The sequence below is a fragment of the Engystomops pustulosus genome, chromosome 1 (assembly GCF_040894005.1).
Source record: "Engystomops pustulosus chromosome 1, aEngPut4.maternal, whole genome shotgun sequence".
NCBI lineage: Eukaryota > Metazoa > Chordata > Amphibia > Anura > Leptodactylidae > Engystomops > Engystomops pustulosus.
The window spans coordinates 193,898,726-193,923,066 of NC_092411.1; the positions used below are offsets into that span (position 1 = coordinate 193,898,726).

At 38.8% G+C, this 24,341-nt stretch overlaps 1 protein-coding gene across 1 annotated transcript in view; it reads right to left on the reverse strand.

The window, feature by feature from the left end:
- Positions 1–4,047: 4,047 nt before the first annotated feature.
- Positions 4,048–24,341, reverse strand: part of SLC40A1 (solute carrier family 40 member 1) — a 28,297-nt gene continuing 8,003 nt past the window's right edge. The window contains exons 3-8 of the mRNA XM_072117090.1: positions 16,277–16,436; positions 13,758–13,873; positions 9,984–10,110; positions 7,412–7,654; positions 5,690–6,352; positions 4,048–4,710 (exon numbers count right to left, since the gene is read on the reverse strand). Coding sequence (XP_071973191.1) covers positions 4,394–4,710; positions 5,690–6,352; positions 7,412–7,654; positions 9,984–10,110; positions 13,758–13,873; positions 16,277–16,436 — 1,626 coding nt within the window. The 3' untranslated portion in view covers positions 4,048–4,393. The remainder of the gene's footprint in view (positions 4,711–5,689; positions 6,353–7,411; positions 7,655–9,983; positions 10,111–13,757; positions 13,874–16,276; positions 16,437–24,341) is intronic.

Genomic DNA, 24,341 nt, shown 5'->3' on the forward strand with positions numbered 1-24,341 from the left:
TATATATATATATATATATGTGTATACTGTGTATATTGTGTATATTGTATATTTGTGTATACTGTGTATATTGTATATATGTATATACTGTGTATATTGTGTATACTGTGTATATTGTGTATATTGTATATTTGTGTATACTGTGTATATTGTATATATGTACATACTGTGTATATTGTATATATGTACATACTGTGTATATTGTATATATGTGTATACTGTGTATATTGTATATATGTACATACTGTGTATATTGTATATATGTGTATATTGTGTATATATATATGTATATACTGTGTATATTGTATATATGTACATACTGTGTATATTGTATATATGTGTATATTGTATATTTGTGTATACTGTGTATATTGTATATATGTACATACTGTGTATATTGTATATATGTGTATACTGTGTATATTGTATATATGTATATACTGTGTATATTGTATATATGTACATACTGTGTATATTGTATATATGTATATACTGTGTATATTGTATATATGTACATACTGTGTATATTGTATATATGTACATACTGTGTATATTGTATATATGTATATAGCGTGTATATTGTATATATGTATATAGCGTGTATATATGCATAGATGCAAATGCTGTATTTATTGTGTGTATATATATAAATATATGTATATGTATGTGTGTTTTTGTATATGCTGTGCATATAGTATGTATGTATATGCTGTGTATACTGAATGTGTGTGTATTTGTTGTATGTGTGTATATTCTGTATGTATATGCAGTATGTGTGTATTTGGTCTTTTTATACTGCATGTGTATATATGGTCAGTGTATATACTGTGAGTTTGTATACACTCTGTATTAGTGCACAAATGTGTGTGTATACTTGTATGTATATGGGTGCAACTATACACGTGTAGAACTTTATGTGCGTGTATATAAGTATATAAAGGTGTGTATAAATTTGTGTAATTGTAGAAATATGTCTGTGTAGGGGCAATTCACAAGAACGTATGGGGGACGTATATCTGGCTGCAATTTGCTGACGGATATACATCCCTCATAGGCGACTATAGTGCCTCGGCACGGTACAGTGAGCACAACGAGTACTCACTGTTTCGAGCCGTGGCCGCAACAGAGATCTGTGGCCATAAGAATGACCATGCGGCTCTATACTCTATGGAGAGGGGAGGGGTGAGCCGCGATCACCTCCCCAGCGCGTCTGATGTGTGCCTGCCAGGCTTTAGCCTGGCGTGTACACGTTTATGTGAATGCAGCCTACATATGTCTATTTTTTTGGGGGGGAAGGGGGGGCCCCATGCAGAAATCTGCTATGGGGCCCAGCCTCTCCTAGTTACGCCACTGTCAGGAAGTGTGGGAGGGACACAGTGTCACTGGGAAAATTGCTGTCAACAGAAGGACATAAGGAGCAGGGAAACAGGTTAAACGATTGGTGAATGAGCTAGGGGTGGAACTCAGTAGCAATCCCAAGCTAGCTGATAATAATAACTGCTATGGCCGGTTAGGTATCTCAAGGATTCATGTGGACAGGGAGTTTGGCTGGATCAAGATGAGGAAGGCTGCTGGGCTGGGTGGATTGAGTCCGAGGGTACTCCACATGTGCAGGGATGGAGGTTAAGGGAATGCATTGAGAGTACAAAGTTACAAGTACTTAGGGGTCTCGGGTGATTAACTGAGCTAGTTTACAACAGTTGATTTTGTTTATTACAAATCTATGGGCAAGCTGTGCTTTTTATGCTCAACTCTGCATCAACTGTTATGAGTATCTTATTCTATGTGGCTGTGTCATGGGGTAGCTGTGCCAAAGACTCAAACCGCAGTAGGAAGGTGATTAAAAATGCTGGTAATGTAATCTGTGTAGAGCTAGAAGAATGGGAATCTGTCCTTTATTTACCAATTTTGCGAAAACCTCATATGATCTGTGCTAACCACTTTCATGGTACAGCGAGTAAACTCAGGAACAATTTCATCCAGCTACAGTGTGGGACTGGGAGATTCTTGAAGTCTTATGTACCTAATGTATAATAGCTCTGATCTTTCTTTATGCATACCTTGTATTTTATATTATTGTATTTTAATGTTTTTATGTCTTTGTGTCTGTATTTATGTTTTTTTTACTGTCTACTTGTGACAAAATCAGTTTTCCTTAGTTTATTATTCCCTAACTATGGGTGATTCTATTAGAGTTTTGTCTATGGTTTCCTTTCATCTCCCTCCCCATATTGTGGGACCCTCATCTTTCGTTTATATTATAGCCTCCTCTAAAAAAAAAATAATTATAGGGTACTCACCTTTACTCATTCCCCGTAGCAGTCCTCTCCTCTTAACTTCCTCTTATATGCTGTGACACTGGCAGAAATAATGACGTAATCACATTGCGGCTGCACAAAGCAGAAAAGGCACAGTGATGATATGAAGAGATGACAACTCTCCGCATCATTATTTTATTTAAGTCTGTCAGTGTCTGGAGAATGCAGATAGAGTTTAGTTCCTAGGATGAAGAGGAGGTAGTATCTTCAGGTATCAGGCCGCACTGGTGGGTCATCATTACAGGCGGTCCCCTACTTAAGGACACCCGACTTACAGACAACCCATAGTTACAGACGGACCCCTCTGCCCACTGTGACCTCTGGTGAAGCTCTCTGGATGCTTTACTATAGTCTCAGACTGCAATGACCAGCTGTAAGATGTCTGTAATTAAGCTTTATTGATAATTCTTGGTCCAATTAAAGCAAAAATTTTGAAACTCCAAATGTCACTGGGGCAAAAGAAAAAAAATTGTCTAGAACTTCCATTATAAAATATACAGTTTCGACTTACATACAAATTCAACTTAAGAACAAACCTCCAGACCCTATCTTGTATGTAACCCGGGGACTGCCTGTACTGTGGTGGGCCAGTTCGAGTCTGGATGCTATGATAAGACATTGGGGCAGATTTAGCAATTTCACCAGAATTCTGGAGAAATTCGCACCTGAAATTCGTTGTACCACATTTATTATGATTTCCGACTTGTCAAAAAAAGGGGGATAGCCTAGTTGGTGCACAAAAAAATTCAGAGTGTGTGCCACAAAATTTTATTTTTAAACTAGACCAACTAAATGCTTGTCTAAAGTTTTAATCCAGCATGATCTGTCTGGTGCAGACTGGTAAGACTGTGAAGTGTAACTCTCTACTGGTCTATTCCCCAAAATCTCCCTTACTGAATGCTAAACACACTCAAACTAATCACATTAGTGTTATGACTATAAGTCAAATGCTTCTCGTAAAGCATTGTGATCAATATAATAAACCTATGGCCATTACATGTATGCTAAACAACCAAGACCTTTGTTTTTAAAGGAAACCTACCATTTGATTTGATGCTTTATGAAGCAAACCTACCTTGAGAATGCTGTGGCTACACTGATGCAGGAACATATCTTGTTTAATCCCTGTGCTGAGTGGTTTTGCTGATAAAACAGATATAACATTATGATAAGGAAGCGCTGTCGCTTCTATGGCTGCTTCAGCACTTGGTTCAGTGCTTCTCCTAGCACGTGAGTTATTCTCTGCAGGAGAGAATGATGTAATCCTTGGGTTGTGTCTGAAGGCAGAATAATCAATTGCTGCACCATCCCCCAGCTGCTGTATATGAGTGATCCAGCTCAGGTTGATTAGTCATGCTTGACTAACTGCCATTTGTAATTCCAAGCTCAGTGTCTCATGTGTTGATCTAGGCAGCGAGCCTGACCCAGCTTTCCCAATGTCCTGAATGTTATCATTGTTTTTTCAGCAAAACCACTCAGCTCAGGGATTAACCAAGATATGAACCTGCATCATGTAGCTACAGCAGCTTCAAGGTATGTTTGCTTCATAATGCATCAAATCAAATGGTAGGTTTCATTTAGTTCTATAACAATGAAATAGTTTTACAAAAAAGATCTTTGACAGTAAAGACAAAGAGCTTACAAACAACAAAAAATGTATTTGCTGTAATTTTAGGTTGAAACCATGTGATTGTGTTTGGATGGAAGGAACAATTTAATAGTCTCGAGATGTCTCAAATGCACACAGCTTTATTTTGAGATTTTCCATTGTCCCATTTTAAGAAAAAAAATAAAAAAGAACAAAGCTAACCTTAAAAGCATTTGACTGCCAAATAAGTCTAATGAGAACATATATGTCTTATTAAAGCAAACACTAAAACACATGTAGATAACACTTACATAAGGAAAAATATAAGCTAATAAATGTTTACTGTTCCCATCTAGGAAATCCATGGCTAAATCCCTGTTGTCAAGAACCTGTCAAAAGCCAAAAAACAGATTCTGGATCGATATTAGACACAGATTTTCTGATAGCAAAAAAATCTGTGTTGTATACCGCCATGTGAACATAGTAGTTAAACAGATGAATCTCCTTGTTGCTGATCACTTGCCACAGTTTTTTTATCTAAGGAAGAGCAGGAAAACAAATGGGTTCCAAGATTTTTGAAAGCGAATCGAAAATACATTATATGACCCATGGCAACAAATGACACTGAAATAAGAACAAGCAAGCCAAAAGCTTCTGGGTTGGGCCCCAAGATCACCATAATGAAATGCAGAAGATCAAGAAGATAATTCATGGAGTTCTGGACACCATTTATAATGCCTCTTTCAGATTCAATCACATTTTCTTGAAGAAGCTGTGTTACCGTCAGATCAAAAGACCAAAGACCTACAAAAAACATGGATACACATTATTTAGATACTTATCATCAAAAACTAATTAAACCAAACTTGCTTAAAATGTTCTAGATCATGTGTGAAGCAACATATCTTGAAAAATTTAGCTTAGACAATTGTTAATTAATATTATGATAATAGCAATATATGTATTTTATCATTTTGACTTGAAGGCTACTAGAGCTGCGCTCATTCATGCAAAATAAAAACCGAGAAGGTATCATGCAACAAGTGCTATCTCTGAATGTAGCAAAGGCTACAGTGAGAGAATGCAAAAAATCATATTGAAAACCTCTTTACATCTTAGTCGAGCAAAGAAATGGGGTTAGTTTTTTAGGGTATAGGTACCATTTTATAGTGTACATGTCTGTGGTAATAATTCTTGCAGGGTATATCTGAAGACTCCTAGAGAAAGCTGAAAAAGTATACCATTGTACAAATACTTTTTCCAACATGAGGCATTAAACTGTTTATGTCGTAACTAATACTTCATTTGTATAATAAATTGACAGTGTAACATTTAAAATGATATCATTTAAAGTAGGATTTAAAACAAAAAAATAACATACTTTGAAACACAATACATTATACTATGTCATCTTCGAAATCTCGTTATATTGGGGCTAATTTACTAACGGTCACTGATCGCACTTTTGTTGGATTGTGCCACGTTTTCGGGATTTGCACTGGCTTCCATGCGACACAAATTGGGGACGTGCCGTTGAACGATCCGACTGATTCGGACTGAGTGCTGGATGTAACTTTCAAATTGTGTTGCAAGACAAAGCACTTAAACATGCACAAAATCTTATTGAATCGCGGCAGAGTGCATTCTCGCCGGCCGTTGCACTTTCTGTCAACTTTGTTGGACAGGTAAGTAAATGTGCCCCAATGACTGAGTGGGGCAGAGGGCTGAGTGAAAATGATGATATATTGTTTGAAAGCATGAATAGCCAGTTGATTGTACTTACCAATTCTAGCTGCAATAACTCCAGCAAAAAGTAAACTGACCGAGGTCAATGGAATTAAAACGTCTGGTTCACTGGTTGTTAAGCTGGAATTACTTAAAAGATTTTGTATGCTAATTGTGGAGAACTCTTGAGGAACAGCAGCTGGAGATAATGTAGGTAAAGGTTCTCCCTCAAGAAAGCGGGTGGTAATGTCCTGGAAAGGAGAAACTGTAAGATCTAATGGACTACCAGGCATAAAAACCGAGACAACACACAGAACGAGGCTTCCAAGTTGAGTAACTCCTGCAATGAATCCAGTACGGACCAGACCACATTTTTTCCTGAGCCAGGTGAATGCCACAGTTCCCATGATTCCAGAAATAGCAGATGCTCCCATAAGGATACTGAGAACAGAGCCACTTAAACCTTGAGTGTAAGCATATCCAGTGGTGATACAGTCAAAGCCAAGCACAGTCATGTAGAGGAAAGCAAGGCCCATTCCAGCCCAAAACACTGATTGATTGTAGTATGCGACCCACCCATCACGGAAAGTGCGAAATGGCTCTGTAATTCTTTCACCACACGTTTCCTTTTTTGAGGTTTCAGCTGACACCATATTATTTTCTCCCATAAGTTGGACATCTTCCGAAGGTTTTTCATTGTTATTTGAATTTGCATCTATAACTTTAAAAATAAAACAACATTCCTTCTGTAAGTAGATGTACAAGAAAAACTGTAAAACAGATATTTGAAAAAAAGAATTTCCATTACAAAAATGCCTTAGGATATTCAATTAAAGGGTTTATCCGGTTGTTGTGGGCTGGGGTGGGCTATTTAAAAATAATAAACATCTGGTCACCTCGCCCGGTGCTGCTGATGTCCCGCGCCGCAGTCTGTCTCCTCTGTGCTCCGGTTTGATTATAAGGGACACCATCTCCCACAATATCTCACTTACAACGCTGAGAGATCGGGACGGATGGGAGGAGCCGACCACATTGCGGACTGGAAGTTCCCTGTGCGCGGCTTATGTGCCCCTGTAAACAAACGGGCACAGATATAACGGACCGCGGTGGGGGACATCGGCGGCGCCGTAGGAGGTAAGTACATGTTTATTATTTTTAAATAGCCCACCCCAGCCCGGCCCTAAGTAATTTTCAACACCCGGATAACCCTTTTAACAAACTTTGTGTAGCATAAAGTATAGTATACAGCAAACGTGGTGGGCGGTCACAGGAGCTAGTCAAAAATATGCAGGGAGAAGTAGGCATAAAGTATAGTATACAGCAAACGTGGTGGGCGGTCACAGGAGCTAGTAAAAAATATGCAGGGAGAAGTAGGCAACGTAGTGCATGAGCCAGATGCAGGACATCAGTTGTGTTTCTAGCTCATGTGCTGCTGCAGCTGATTACTCCTGCTGTGGTAGAGCTGGGAGTAAACCCCCACCCCCTGCCACTATCGCTCCAGCGCCCAGGGCAGAAGATGTGACCCAAGAGACCAGAGGAAAGGTGAGGTTTTATTTTTGTTTGGCTTTTTTTAAACTTGTACTTCCATATAAAGGGGAGGATGGAATGGGGGATAAAGGAGAGGGGGCAATATACATGGGGGAATAATGGGGGAAGCATTATAAAAGGGGGCAATATAGCTGAGGCACTGAGGAACCCTAATTATGAGACTTGCTTTTAGGCATATACAGCATTGACACTTTTTTGAAATCATGAAATAAATACTGTATGAATTCAATACCTTTTATGTTTAATTGTTTTAATTCTTGGTCATCTTCTTTTTTGCATGATTTAATGGCCAAGGCTGGTGTTTTTTTGTAAACCTTCCAAAGTAGGAAATATTCCGCACACATGGACAATAAATTCCAACCAGCAATAAATCCACAGCTGATAACTGCTGAGCCAAAGGTCATTATTTGCCCAACAGCCAATGGAGCCAATATGTTTGTCAATAGGTCGATTCTTCTCACCGTTGCGTTCATGTCTGTCATTAAAATAGAAGCCTTAAAAATTAGTTCACTGCAATTATTTATGAAATAGGGGGAATTTGGGGGAAATGTAGAAAAATTAGAAATGCTCTGGCTTGCAAACAAATAGTCTTAGTACTCATATTAATTACTAATTACTTATGCAATAGCCATATCTTTGATTTGTGTTGGCACAATTTTTAATGGTTCTTTGTTTTATTATGATGCTAGAAAAATTACAAATCAAATAGCAATCAAATTTTCAAGAACATTTCAGAATCAATTATTTAAAGTGGACCTGTCACCTGAGTGCTATTTTTTTTATCAGGGGACAGGTTGCTATAGACAAAGTACTGTATAAGCCAAATATGTTTTTAAAAAATGTCAGTGTTATATGGTGTTTAAAATAAATTATGTGAAAACATTTCGAATGACAACTTCCATCTGCTCTGTAATATATTCACTGCTCTCCTGGCTCCTTCCCCCTCTTCCCCATGATAACATGTCAGCTCACAGCTCACACTCTCCCATCGGCATCTTGGAACAAAGAGAGGATAAAAAAAGAGTATGTGGGACAAGCAGGAGCCAGGAGTGACCAGGAGAACAGTGAATATATTATAGAGCAGATGGATATTGTCATTTGAAATAAAGTATGTGAAACTTTACCTGTCTCCCTGCCAAATGTTTTAACTTCAGTCCCACAGAGGAAAATTTCAAACATCATATAACACCATTAAGACCATTTTAAAAACATATTTGGCATATACAGTACAGCACAGGTATTGCATTGCAGTGTTTTTCCATTCATTATTAGCTCCCCACCTTTTTCATTTTTTTTGTGTACACAGCTGTGTGAGGGTTTATTTTCTCTGTAACATATTTTACTTCTCAATGACTTTAATTATGATTCCATGCTGTGTACTGTGAAGCTTGGAAAAAATTCCAAATGTGGTGAAATTGGCAAAAAAAAACGCATTTATGTCCCATTCTAGTGGGCTCCAAATGCTTATTTTTTGGTTTGGTCCTATCACGGTAATACCAAATTTATATTCTTTGGTTTGGTAATACAAAATTTATATAGTTTTTATTATGTTTAAATACATTTTAAAAAATTTAAAACAATGCGAACGGATGTGCACCCTTTTAACATTTTCATACTTCAATATGGAGCTGTGTGAGATTTTTTGTGAGATGAGCTGACGTTTTCATTGCAAGCATTCTGAGGACTGTGCAACTTTTTAATCACTTTTTATAACATTTTTTATGCTATGTGAAGTAGTGTAAAAGTTGCGTTTCGGACATTTGGGGGCTATTTTCCGTTATGTGGTTCACTGCCTGCAAAAACTGTTTTCATATTTTGATAGATCGGGCATTTTGGGATGCGGCCATACCTGACATTTGTGATTTTTACAGTTTTTATTGTAGTTTATATCAGTTTTAGGGAAAAGGGGGGTGATTTGAATTAGAATTTTATTTTATTTATTCATTTTTACATAGGATTCATTACAATGTGCCAATGGCACCTTGTGATGAATCTGCAGAAATCATACACCCCATAAGCCCTCTTCATACATCCTTAACAGCTCCCTGACAGATATATCCGTCAGTGAGCATTAAGGAGTTTAGGGACCTATTAATTAATAGAAATCACCACAAATGACATTTGTAAATGTTAACAAGTCAAACAATAGATGTAGAAAGCTTACTAACCCTTTAATTTTTTACAGAAATGAAAGCAAACTTTTATTTTGGAATTTCTAAATTGTGTCATTAATATCTATAAAAGAGAAAATGCATATAAGGATTATATAGCATATTTAACCACCTGATACATGTGAATAATAGTATACCATTCTGTAGGGGCTGCTACACAAATTCAATTTGCACAGATATCAGCCCCAGTATCTGACCATTATAGCTTCTTAAAAACATTATTTCAGTACACTAACTGTAGAAGCTACTGGGGCGTGTACTAGCCTGGCCAAGGACTGGGAGGTTAAGTATAAAAGTTGTTTTTTATAAATTTCAGTATAAGCCGAGTGGGAATTTTTCAGCACAAAATTTGTACTTAAGTATATATGGTACTTCATGGACGAATACCAATTTCTCTTTCGGGAGTGTTTGGTTTTAATGAAAAATAATATTGGGTAGGGGGTGGGGGTTGCAGGAGGTGTGGCTATGATAATTTTATGATGATTATTATTACTATCCCTTTATTATGCAAGTGCCGGAGTATCAACCTTCTTTTCATTTACAAAATCCCTTTATTATGCCTGCTCTCCTTTTTGAGTGTATCTTACAGTTTTCAGCTATGTAAACCATAGGCAGCTATAAAATATATCTTACCTGCTAATTTGCTCCTATCTTCTCCGGCAACAACAACAATCCAGTCCCTCTGAATAGTAATAGATGTAGCTGTGCTGGCCAGATTAGCAATGTTTGCTATGGTAATAACCAGGATGTAACAGAGAGTCTGTATCAGAATCACAACATAAATTATTTTAATACAGCTCACAGAGAAACATCCCAGAAAACAATTTTGTCACCCAAAGGCTGTATCTTCTGAAGGGGGTGGATGGATGCTACTAAGTCCATACCATCCTACCACTTAATATTTGCTGCATGATGGGTATTGCACCTTGAAAATATTTACAGAAATCAACCATTTTTCACAATGGAAGCCTCTGTAACTTTCTAGACTACTGTAATGGTCTTACACCAAACTCTACTACTGTAAAAGTCTTACTCGTGTACTGTAAAAGTCTTACTTAATTTGAGCCTCCCACTAACAACTCCAGGACTTCACCTGAGCTGCACAGATTCTCTAGAATGGCCTGCCACTGACTAATACTCTACCACAAAAGCTTCAAACATGCTCTTTAAACCCATCTCTTTAGGAAAGAAATGTCCAGAAAAATATGTGCTACTTCTGATGTCATTTATAAAAAGAACTACAACAGGTAAAAAACAACAGCATGGTATAAAAGGCAAGATAAATATATGCTGTATATATACACCTTATATATTACAGTACAGACCAAATGTTTGGACACACTTTCTCATTCAAAGAGTTTTCTGTGTTTTCACACTGAAGGCATCAACACTATGAATTAACAAATGTGGTATTATATACTTAAAAAATTGGTTTGAAACAACTGAAAATATGTCTTATATTCTAGGTTCTTCAAAGTAGAATGATGGGGTGCTACTCCAGATAACCGGGCCTCCACAGTCACCAGACCTGAACCCAATCGCGATGGTTTGGGGTGAGCTGGACCGCAGAGTATAGCCAAAAGGGCCAACATGTGCTAAGCATCTCTGGGAACTCCTTCAAGACTGTTGGAAGACCATTTCAGGTGACTACCTCTTGAAGCTCAACAAGAGAATGCCAAGAGTGTGCAAAGCAGTAATCAAGCAAAAGGTGCCTACTTTGAAGAAACTAGAATATAAGACATATTATTAGTTGTTTCACACTTTTTTGTTAAGTATATATTTCCACATGTGTTAATACATAGTTTTGGTGCCCTCGCCATAAATCTACAATTTTTATAGACATGAAAATACAGAAAACTCTTTAAATGAGGAGGTTATTTTAATCTGTACTGTATATACCCTGTTTCCCTGAAAATAAGACAGTGTCTTATATTAATTCTTGCTCCTGAAGTGGCACTAGGTCTTATTTTCAGGGGATGTCTTATTTTTCGATGAACAAGAATTTACATTTATCATTGAACAAAAAATCAACTTCTCTAACCTCCTTATGGCTCTCCAAACTCTGAATGTCATGCTGTATTTCTTGTGATTCCTTTTCTATTAAAATCATTGGCCCCAATCTCGTATGTTTAGTAAAAGCACTTTCCATAAATGACCCTTCTTATCCTGGGAGCTGCTGGGATCACATTTGCAGCACACAACATCCAGTGATTTACTTCCATGAATTCTTCCCCATGTCACAACCTTCTGCAGCATCTAAAAGATTTCCTAATACTAATGTATGGCGTGGGGGGAGCTGCTGCAATGGCTGCCGCTAGGTCTTATTTTTAGGGGAGGCCTTATATCTCTAAGCCTGAACAAAATTGTAATAGGTCTTATTTTTCGGGGGATGTCCTATTTTAAGGGAAACAGGGTAGTAGTTGTTTATATTTTAATAAACACCATCAGAAGTAGGTACTGTTTTCTTGCACTGGCGAAGAACCTAGCTTTTCTCTTCTCTGGACAACCAGGCTGCACTTTCTACCTTCCTATATTCCCTTATTCTTGTCTTTAATCATCTTATGGTCAGTGAAATCTACACTTGAATCCTTTGTTGTGTTTGTTCCTCCCTTATGCTCCCTTCTCCAAGTGGTAAAGGATCCAACAAGAATTTACCACTCCACTCCAGCTATTCCATGTCTTCAGGCAGGCATATCAAATTCCCTTACTGCAAATAACTTCCATTCTTTTTTCAGTAACTTGTGTACTCCTCAAGTATATATTATTCCGCAAGCACTAGTTACCAACCTACAGGCTGCACGCCTATTCACCTTTGACTCTGTTTATTATTTGGCCCCTTATGACTGGTTCATGCAGTAGCATTTTTTATTAATTTATAAATTATTTTATTTATTTATTTATTCTGATCCCTTGTAAAGAATGAACGGACCATTATACAAACACTGTCATCTCCTGTGTCACCATGAGCTCCTCACAGATTGTAAGCTCTTGCAAGCATATTATTATTTATACCCTTTAAGACCCTTAATTCCATGGTGCAAGTGGAAAGAGGACCATGCTAGTGAGGGCTCATAATATATTTACTTATATAACCAGTATTACTATATTTACTTATATATTCAGGTGTTATCAGGTTACAATAGCCTATGCTAAGCTGATTTTAAAAGTGCCTATGTTAACATTCTGAATCATTTCAGCATTTTATATAAGTTTAATTCACATTACATGGCTCCTGTCAGTCCATGTGGCAGCTGCAGCCTGTGTGTGCCTGTGTCTCCTCATGAATTCTTCCTCTCCTCCACACCATTCCCCTCCCTCCTCTGCCTGCTCAATGCACATGACAGGAAGTGGGGAGGAGTGAGGGAGCTGCATGAGTATGGAGGAGAGGAGACTGGCACAGACAAACACATGCTGCAGCTGCCCCTCACATGGAACTCTCCACATGCTGCTGGCTGGGAGCCAGGTAATGTAAATTTAAGGACATCTACCATCACTTTACTGATGGTAGATGTGTCCTACTAAGAAGTTCCTGAGGAATGATGTTCCTCAGGACTTCTTTAATTATAACTCTATACGCTGCGATATAATAATATACAGTCATAAAAACTATTCTAATTAGCCATGGGGGCTCCGGCTACATTACCAGAGAGTCTCAGAGCACCTCCTATTTTAATTTATTCACTCCCCCCATTGCGCTAGCACCCATCACCTACAAGTGTGCTGTATGAAGTTATAATAAAAGAAGCCTCAGGAGCTTCTTAGTAGGACACGTCTACCAACAGTAAAACTGATGGCAGATGTCTTTTAAACTTATTCAAACTACTTAAAAGATTCAGAATGCTGACAAAGACATTTTTTTAAATCAGCATAGCATAGGCTTTTAGAACATGCCACCAGATAAAATTGATATTCCTGGTATTGCAGGTTTGCTTTATATTTGCAGGGCATCCCAATAAACACATTGGCCAGATTTATCAATAGTGATGCAAATGTGCAGAGTGCACCAGATTATTGAATACTGGCGCACAGTCTTCATGAATCTGGCACCCCCTCGGGAAGTGTGCAACAACTTTTTTTTGGTGCACCTTTAACATAGGACGTGTGACACAATCCTGTCTAGGTGCTGTAAGAAATGAGGGGCATGGTCCGAATCGGCTTGGGAAAGCCACAGTAGGTGCAGAATTTTGCGGCGCGCTGGACACAGTGCAGCCGCGCCACAAAACTCGCTAAGACACTTTATAAATACATGTTCAGGCAGTTTGAAAGTTCTTTTCAGTGCAAAGTCAGACAAAAAATAGCTAAAACATTTAGGCTATTGTATATAATGAGGTATGTAATAATGTAACAAACAAGATACGTTATGTTTATTCGTTATAAAATGTTAATGGTGTCAATATAAGAACTGACCAAGAGCCATCCTTGATACATTGACAAAAGTTTTGTCTTGTACAAGAAAACCACCATCAGTATTATGCCGCAGATTATAACAGAAACATTTTGCACAATTAAGGAAGTCTGTGCCACTGTAAAAGAAAAGAGAAAATTTATGTTAGAAGAAGTCTTAGAGTATTAAATGATTTGAGCTCTCCTTGTTATTTTAAACAGGTCATGAAATCATGTCAGAACATGTCAGAATTTACTCTTAAGCAATGACAGATTTACTGCAATAAAATGGCAAGAGACTTTTAATTACAGCCTTTTTTTATTTAAAGGCTAGATACCTACTAATTCCACCCACAATGGGCTTTAACAACAGCATTAAAGGATACATAATAAAATGTAAATGCTGTTTATCTGGCACCGGGTGCTAAATTCCTTAATTATCTGACAAGCCCTATTTAACTGGCAGCCTAACTTTCCACTTTGATCTGACTTTGCAAAAATTGTCAGCCGTTACAAATTGACTGAAACGCTTGACTAGTAGATGACCTTATCAACCATAGAAAGAACAGTTGCATCTTTACAACATAACAAACTCAAGTCCCTCAAAGCTGGTCAAAACAAAATGCAAGAGAGGACAGGATAATGTTGATAACCTCTATGGGTAATTGTTTCAACACTGCAGCTAGAATTGTTCGCCTGTTCAACACTGAACAGGTTCTTTCTTGAATAACACTATAAGAGTATGTGGACTGAAAGCCCACTCTGCAGTGACCAAACCTATCATAAACAGAAAGAATCAAAAGGATAGACTCACCTTTGCTGAGGAGCATGTTGTGTGGACAGAGGAAAAGTAGTCCACAGTTTGTTTTAGTGATGAATGTAAGTTTAATTTATTTGGGTCGATAGGACACATTATGTTTGTTGTCAAAATGGAGAAAGACTGAACCCAAAGTGTATAAGGAATTCAGTGAAAGGTTATAGAGGAAGTGTTATGATTTGGGGAATGTTTTCTGCAGCAGGAGTTGGACATACAACTACATCGCAGAGTGAATGCAAGTATGTATCAGAACCTTCTTCAACAATGCATGTTTTTTCGCATTTTTAAAATCTTCATTGCCATAATATGTACATTTTCTAAAGAGGCTACAGGGGAGTGGAGTAGCTGGAGCTGAGGCTACACGTCGCGGCTACTCCACGCCCCAGGAGCCTCTTTGTTCCTCCTACTCTGACATCTTCAGCCCTCGTCCGAGAACCCAGCGTTCTGCGCATGTGCAGAACGCAGACCCACGGCTGCGCGGCCACTGCTCCGAAGCTGGAGCTACTGCGCATGCGCAGGACTCCGGCTTCTCGGACAAGGGCGCGCAGCTACGAGGAGCTGCACGCCGAAGATGTCGGGGTAGGAGGAACACACAGGCTACTGGGGCGTGGAGTAGCCATGACGTGTAGCCTCATGTCTGGCTACTCCACTCCCCAGTAGCGGAGACGTGAGGATTAGCTCTAAAAAGGGCTATCCTCACGTCCTATAGATCCACCTACCACCCGACGATCTACCTTTATAGGTAGATTCGTGGTGGTAGGTTCCCTTTGATGCCAGATACAGCGTTGATTATAATGGGTGATTTTAGTGCAGTACTGGATGAGAGTATTGGGTCAGTTTTACATGGGTTTCATCTGTAGCAGGTTACAAAGCAAGGTAGCCCCTTGTACCAGCTGCACTTTGTGTGGGCCATAGAGTCTTTGGCTTGTATGGCTGGACAACAATCGAGCTTAAAGGGGTTTAGATACTCTGGAAGGATCGTATAGAACTATATGTTGATGACTTGCTTTTGTTCCTCTCTAAGATTGATCAGTCTATTCTGGTAGTTATCGGCTATGCATAAACTGGATGAATTCAGCAATGCTAACATTAGTGTCTCAAGCTCACAGCATCTACAGGAGTGGCATATTCCAATAGTGGAGGTTTACAATCTATACTGACTATATAGAGCTGAACTTGGCTTCCATGTTGGAAGTAATATGTTAACAAGTGTTGGTGTGGAATAAGTTGTCTTGTCTACCCTGGGTCATCCAAATCTGCTCTGCAGACTCAATTTGGTCCCAAGACCGTGACTTGTTTTTTGCAGGGAGTTATGGGAGAAGTGCAACCTAAAACTATGTAGGGACTACATCTGTGCTGTGCAGTGCAGTTGTAGATAAGGTGCTAGAGATGCGATGGCTGAGGTATCGTATAACCAGCCCCTGCCCCAATATATAGCCTGCCAACCGATGCCCTAGTATGTAGCCAATAGCCCATGCAATATATAGTCATTCAGCTCACAGTATATAGCCTGCCTCTAGTATATAGCCTGCCAGCCCATAATTTATAGCCATCCAGCCCCATAGTACATAGCCTACGTAGATTGTTACCAGACCTGACATTTTTTATGCTCTAAAAGTGACATTTCTCTGCAACATTTCCTGTATGCTTGAAAATAAAAATCTATATGACTAAATGCACCTTTATTTTTAAACCTACAAAAACCCTTGTTTATTCAATATATTACCTTTCAGTCGTGGATTTTTATCAACCCAGTCTCCAATTATAGCTCCAAGGAAAAGGACGGAGCCTGCAACCACAAGCCCGTAAACAGCTGTCAGAAGTAGGCTGTTTCCATACAGTTCGACCAAGAACAGAGACACGGCAAAGTGCCACATGCGATCTCCCTATAAGAAACAGGAAATATTATTACAACTTGCAGCTGTCTTTTTTCATTAAAGGAATATAATAAAAGTATTGATGTAGGAATTCTTATGTACCAAATCATTTTATAGCAACTTAAAAAAAAAAATAACAACAAATTGTAGTATAAAAAAGACAAACCATACCAATAGGTTTTACAATTGCATGACATGTTAAAGGACACCTATCACCAGATCAAGGATAGTAAACCAAGCACACTGACATGCTGATGCGTGCCCCTCTGGCAGGATCTGCTCTTCTTTTAGCTTCTTAAGCCTTTGTTTTTAAGAAAAAAAAGGCTTAAAAAAATATGCAAATGAGCCTGATGGGTTCCAAACTCCTTATTTGCATAATTTTAAAAGCCTTTTTTTCTTTAAAATCAGGGCATAAGAAGCTAAAAGAAGAGCAGATCCTGCCAGAGGGGCACGCATCAGCTTGGTTTACTATCCTTGATCTGGTGATAGATATCCTTTAGGCAATATGATCTCAAAAAGACTGTGTGTGATAGCCCATGATGTGTAGTAACCTTTACTGTAAGTCTATTGACCCGCACAGAGATTTATCAAAAGTGTATGAGAGCAAAACAGTTCTAGTTGCTCAGGGAAACCAATCAGAGCTCAGCTTTCATTTTTCCAAAGCAGTTTCTAAAATGAAAGGTTTCCATGAGAAAGTAGAACAGTTTTGCTCCTAGACACTTTTGATAAATCTCCTTGCTAATCAGAATTAGTAAATGATCAATAATGGGCAGAATGCAATGCTATTTAACCACTTTACAACTATGTCTGTTTACAGTGGTAGGCATTTAACTGTGAGCCTACTATCATGGGGACATTGCCAATGTCAGGTAGGGCTCCCCCTGACACAAGGTTATTTTTGCATCACACTTACTCAATTTGTCCTGTACAGGATTCAAACCCTCCAGTCTGGACCATATTTTTTAAATCTTACAATTAATACATTAAAATGTAATCAATAAGTACAAATCAATAAAGATATCTATAGTAATTAACATAAAATGAACTTGTGAAAAACTTCTTGCAAAACATCACACACATACCTATATATTGCATTCAGAGTTGCCGCGCATAAAATTTGCAGCTTAATACAGTAACATTTTAGTGACAGACATTACATACAGCCATTGCAGAATTGCAAAATTGCAAAAAGTTATTACATAGATTATGCATTTTGGAGGTGACCTATCTCCTTCATCAGATCTTTAAAAACAATATTCATATATCCAATCTACAAAGCTTATAAAATCAATTGAAAGATACAATAATGGTAAAAAGGTGAAAAAAGATTGAATGTACAATGCTAGAGGTATGATAATAATAAAAATAAATCGGATTCACATGATTTTTTCATGATGGTAAGAAGTAATACAGGAACTATAGAAAAGATGGATCCAACATTCAGAATTTTGGAACTCCAATGTTAAAACCATAAAGTTATCTTCTGGAGGGATTTGTGTTGCACGAACATGAATTCCTTGCCGGCAGAGGCAGTTAGATACAGGAACTATAGAACAGATGGATCCAGAACTCAGAATTGACCGACGTATTTCTGACATTGCTTCATGTCCTTACTCTTGGTCTCCCATGGACACAAAGCAATGTCCAAAACATGTGAGTCCTTGATAGGATATAGCAACATGTATTTTTAACTATTATGAATAAAGAATGAAGTTTTAACATTGGAGTTCCAAGATTATGAGTGCTGGATCCATCTGTTCTACGGTTCCTCTATCTAAGTGCCTCTACCGGAAAAGTCTTCTTGTCCGTGCACCCTGACTTACTTTTTTTTCCCCTTTCCCCTGTCTATATTTTTTTAGTAAGAAATGGTAATAATAAAAAAACTAATAAAATAAAAAAAACTTTTATATAAAGTATCCTAGTCAAAGTACAAGAACAATATCACAATTAATATATAGTATATATATCGTAAAAATACATTGGGGCTGTGATACATAGATACGGACCAGTGAGAAAAACTTTAATAATAATATTTTATAAAGCGTCATTATATTTCACAGCACTGTACAAATCATGGGGTACATCTACAAATAAAACAAGACATAACAGAGTAATAACACAATCAGATGAAACAACTGGAATGAGGACCCTGCTCGCAAGAGCTCACAGTCTATGAAAGTACATTGAATAACATTGAAACCTGAGACTGCTGTATGAAATGAGGATGAAGCACATCCATGAAACAAAGTGGTGTGCATGTGGCCTTACTCTCCCATGTATCTGCCTTGGAACTGGTTGCTAAGAGATCATCTGGATACATACTAAAGATTTATTCACAAGAGACTTCCAACCTAAATTAACCCTTCCTTCCCTGAAGACTGAGGCTGAAACTGTCCTGTTGAAGCCAGCCACTATAAAAGACCTCCTCAAGGAGGTTCTTCTTCTCTAAATGGGAGATTGGTGGAATAAACTGCTACACCCCATGTACTCTATGTCAATACAGCGGTCCATACCAGGCAAGAATCAAGAAGATTGAGGGATACATCATCCAATTTCACTTTTAAATGTGGCCATTGAAATCTGGGCTAAGTTCCTGGTGAAAAGGCTGATCTTCTGAAGTGCTGTATTACCGGCTTCATGAAGCTCTATGAAAAGCCTTCCTAACATCAGTGCCAAGAAGGACTAGAGGGAATTTCTTTTCAGTAGCATAATGAATAGTCTGGTGTAGCCGGGTTGAGTTGTGGTTGCCTTCTCTGCCAACCACAAATCTGGTATATTCCTTATCTTTTAAGATAAGGAACAAACAGGATTAGTGACCATGCAAGTTTTCTGTCACCTGGATGATGTCAATAAATCAAACTTTTTATAGTATTTCTCCTGGTGTTACCCAAGTGAGGTATTTGTCAAGAAGAATATATATTACAGGACACTAGGGCACGCTAGCAAGCTAGGGCACCTTTCTGGAAAGAGGTGGGGAAAAACATTTTATTATTCCTCTCAACTCCATGGCAAAGAGTAAGATATAGGGGCACATTTACTAAGGGCCTTGCGCCAATTTTCTGCCGGACTTTGCATGTTCTTTTCAGTACAAACTGCTTGCACAGGTATGTAAGCAGTGTCTGCACCACATTTATGTTGCACGTGACCATTTTGTGTGCCCGCACTATTATTCATGGGACACATATTTCTGCACTAAAAAGGACGTTCCGGTGCTCAGTCGGACCCTTCGCCAGATTTATCATGCAAAGTCCAACAGAATTGTGTTGCATGTCCCATGTCAAAGGTGCACCAAAAAAAGTGTTACCTCTCTACTTTGTGCATCTTTAATAGTGAGACATAAGCCGGTGAGCGCTCCGGATAATGATTTACCTGCTTTACCTGACGTCTGCATTTTTTGAGTGTGGCTTTTGCCCTACTTTACAATAAATTCTTAACATGTTCTCTTAACAAAGTCAATTGAGCTAAACCTGACACTGGCTGAGAGTGTTTATAGGCTGCTTCAGCAATTTAGTAATAAATGTAAAGTTAATTAAAAATAAAGTTAATTCTTTCTTAATTTCTTCCACCACCTCAGTATCATGAAGAAGGCTTTCTCTAATAGCCATAATCTTGGGCTAACACTAGGGGGATAAAATTGTAAAGTAACTGACACAAAAGAGCGATCCAAAAATACAATATTACCAAAGTTTTCCCACAAAGCAAAGTGGGAATAGGGCCTAACTTGCTGAGACCCCCATAGATTGCGAAAACGAGGGGTCTGTCAGATTAATGGAGCAGACTGCCTCGCATGACCGTTCTTCTCCATTAAGCTCTATGGAGCTGCTGGAGATCGGTGAGCGCTGCCCTCGGTAATTTCCGTCAGCTCCATAGAGATTAATGGAGCAGAACGGTCATGCAAGGTCGTCTGCTCCATTAATCTGATGGAGCCACTTTTGTCTTTGTGATCTGCGGGGGTCTCAGCACAGAGACCCCCACTGATCAGCAAGTTAGGCCCTATCCCATGGAATAAACCCTGTGAGGATGAGAATAAAAAGTGTAGTCGTTATCTGTCTGGTGTACAGATCTCCATGTATCTTTTAATTGAAAAGCGTATAATAATAATCTTTATTTATATAGCGCCATCATATTCTGTAGTGCTTTACAAATCATAGGGGACATATACAAATATATTACATTACAAATATATGGTAACCTTACGAAGTGTAGCTTGTGAGATACTAGAAAAACTTGAAGTATCCAGAACAAGGTTTAAAGGCATTTTGAGATCTATTCCTACAAATATATTACCCTCCAAGAAATCCTCCATTTCCTCCATAATTTTAGAGAGGAAAGGTCCCTGACCTAAATTTGGTAAAAATACTGAACCCAGTGTAAATAAGGGGTAGCTAATCTTACCCTTTACAACAAAATCCTCAAGTTCCCAAGAAGTCTCTCAAGCAATCAATATAGCAGCCCCTTTGTATCCGGGGAATGACAATAGTAAACAGGGAAATATCTGCTTGAAAGATTAGGGGTGTAATTTAATCTGAAATGGATCTCTTGTAGCAGGGCCACCGATGCCCTTTTTTTTTTGCTAATTTATTCCTAGCCCTCCCACATTATATCAGCTCCTAACCCTCCCTCTGTGACAAAATCTCAATAACAGCACCAGGCATCAGACACAGCTTTCTCTAAGACACGAGGCACGAAGATCCGGCAAGGGTAACAGGAAGAGGCATGGTTAAATAGTTAACCTAGGAAAGGCCAGCGCCAATTAGTGGCGCGCCGGCCCTTTAAATCTGCTGAAGCCGTCGTGCGTGCCCTAGGAGTCGGGGACGCGAGCGCACAGCCAAGGAGGACGGAGCAGCAGCAGTCGGGGCCGGACGGGACAGATCAGGAGCCGGGACCCGTGAGTTGCGCTTGCGAGGCGCTGGTGGGGGACCAGAGTCATGGGTGAGCCTTAACACACACATAGTCATAACGGCAAAAAAACTTGATAACTAACATTAACTGAATGTCTGCTTTATGTCTCCATGGTTTTTTATGCATTCTCTCATTTTTGTAGGATGTTACGGGGCTTTGAACTTTATGAAGTTCATGAAGTTTGTTAACCTTTTAATTGTTTTACAGGGGATAAAACAAAATTGGTTGCAATTTAAAAATTTTCATTATTTTGGCTAATCGAATGTGTTTTTCAAAAAATGTACACATTCTTAGTTGATAAAATACCAAATCACTCCACAAAGTTTCATACCCAATTTCTCCTGAGTACGCCAATGCCCCATGTGAGGTGGTAACCCGCAGTATGGGCACACGCCAGGAGATTGAAGGGAAGCTGCGCCATTCAGAGGAGATTATGCATTGTCACTTTATATTGGCTATACAATCTTTATTTTTTTTTTGGCAATTTAGACATATAAGGGTTTATTTTCTGCGACCTGAGATGCACTTTACAAATACTTCATTTTAGTTGGTCATTAGCTCATTGATGAGATTTTATTAACGTATTAACGTAAAATGTATGTAGGAAAAGAAAATCGTAAACTTTAGTTTCCTTTCTTCTTGTATTTTTTGGGGGGCGTACACCGTACCATAAAAATACTATATTTTCTTTATTCTATAGATCACTATGATAACAGTGATACTGAAGAAAAACTAATACAGAGAAAAATCTCATTTATTTTCCTATTGCCATATTTCTAGAGACATAAATGTAATATTTTTTGGTTGACAGAGCTTGTTTAGGGCTTATTTTGTAGATGTTTAGTTGTCCTTTTCAGTGGTACCATTTTGGCGCAGATAACTTTTTTTGATCACTTTTTAGAACATTTTTGTGAAGAGATTTTATGAAAAATTTACATATTTGGCAAGTTTTGGGGGGTTTGTTTTTAAGGCGCTCATCAAGCGGGTCCAATAATGTTTCTGGTTTATTGTACAGATTGTTACGGACGCGGCGAAACTAAATATGTGGGGGGGGGGGGGGTTGGTGATTTTGTGTCTTTTTACTTTATTAGATGTATAGGGAATGCTTGTATTTAATTAATTCTTTTTATTAAAAAGTGTTTTTATTAAGTGTTTTTAACTTTTTTCTTTTACAGGTTGGCTTGAACAAGAGATCATATGATCGCTTGTTCAAGCTCTTTTTTAACCTAACACAGTATAATACAGATGTATTACACTGTGTTATGTAACACACTCCGCATTCTGCTCATGCTCAGTGTGTTACAGCCAGGTCCTGCAAGAAATTGTGAAATTGTGCCTTCTGGTGACAGGTTCCCTGTGAAAAGCAAACCAGACCCAAACTGCCTAGTGACATGTGGGTTTTTCACAATGGAGGCTTCAATTTGGTAACATATGTAAACACAATTATTAAAACTGAACATCCAGCATGCAACTTGATAGCCTTGAATTTAACAATGATTACCTCCCCACCAGTTGGGAGGCTGACAACATGTGAGAGTATTGTTGCTCCATTACTGGCATCCAAAAGGTGATGTCCAGAGGTTAAATTTCAAGTAGGTCCCACACTCAATAGGGCACTTGATTGTGCATCTTTTCCCATCTTTAGAGGAAGTCAACCCAAAGGGGAAGAGCCAACGAAACTGAGGGTGGCGGGATCAACGTCTTCGTAGAACGTTAGAGTTGCTCCGTCTAGCTAGCTCCTTTCTCAAGATGCTTTCAAGATGCCTGCAGTGTCACAATATCTTAATAGTCTGCACACAACATCCCTACGCGGCACCTCTGCTTTCGGCAGAGGTTTTAGAGAGCGATGGTTTTATAGAGCGATGGATTCTCTCAATGGTGATCTGTTTCGCCCTATCTCCAGACAGCAGATTAGCAAATAGCTCCATGGCCTACCTGTCCTACCGTGCGTCGCCACACTGTCCTACCACGCGTCGCCACACTCTTAAAGCGACACTGGTACAATTGATCGCCGGCACTGGCCTGCGCCAGGCCGGCGGAAGTCCTTTAATTCTGATATTTTTCCGCCTACTGCGGTTTTCTTGATCTTCTATTAAAAGTAGGGCAGAGTCCTTCAGCCTATGTTCTTGTGGGCCACTGCTGAGCTATGTTCCTCTATTGCCACCTGGTTGTTTTCAAGTGTCTCCAACCACTGCCCAATATCCTCATGGATAGCTGAAAGATGCTGCATTACATAAGCAATTGCTTGAGCTAGTACTGTCCTCAGAAAGGATATCATAAGCGGTGCCACGAAATCCATCACTCCTTGTGTCTCTGAGTCCACTAAACTATCGGCATCTAAGTCCTCTAGAAAATCTGACTTGCAAACGTGCCAGAGGAGTCGGACAGTTTCTTCCTCAGGTTTCTGTCTAAATCCCCTTGGAGTTTCTGGTGGGTCATGAAGCCTATCTTTGCTGGATTTACCAATATTATGCTGATAAAGCAGATAAGGGCTTGCTGAACGGAGCTGCAGCACTATGCGTCCGCCATGTATTGTGGCCAGGCCACGACCCTGCAACATTAACTTTTAAAGAAAGAGAACACTACTATGCTGTTGTTTTTGGATTACGTTGCTGAATTGATAAGGAAGCAAAAAGCCACTGTTCAGAACTCAGAATCATATATTCGACTATTGGTTATACCTACAAGCTGGCAGTTCCCCTCATATTTGAGACAAGATGGACCCTTCTAGGGGGCTAGAATATTGAATTTGAATTTCATAACCGTCCATACCTCATAATCTGCCGGTCTTCTGGGAGGCGGAAAAAACATTAGTGAAAAGAAGCGTAATGGCGTATGTTGCAGTGATGAAAAAAACAAGCTTTAGGATTAGCAATGATATTAGGACATTTAGGATCAGCAGTGAGACAGGCATCTATCAAGTATCTTTTATCTCACAAACCTAGAAGTATGGAAAACTTCATAAGACCCTCCTTGAGTGGCATGTGCACCACAGATGGTCAAGATTTGAAG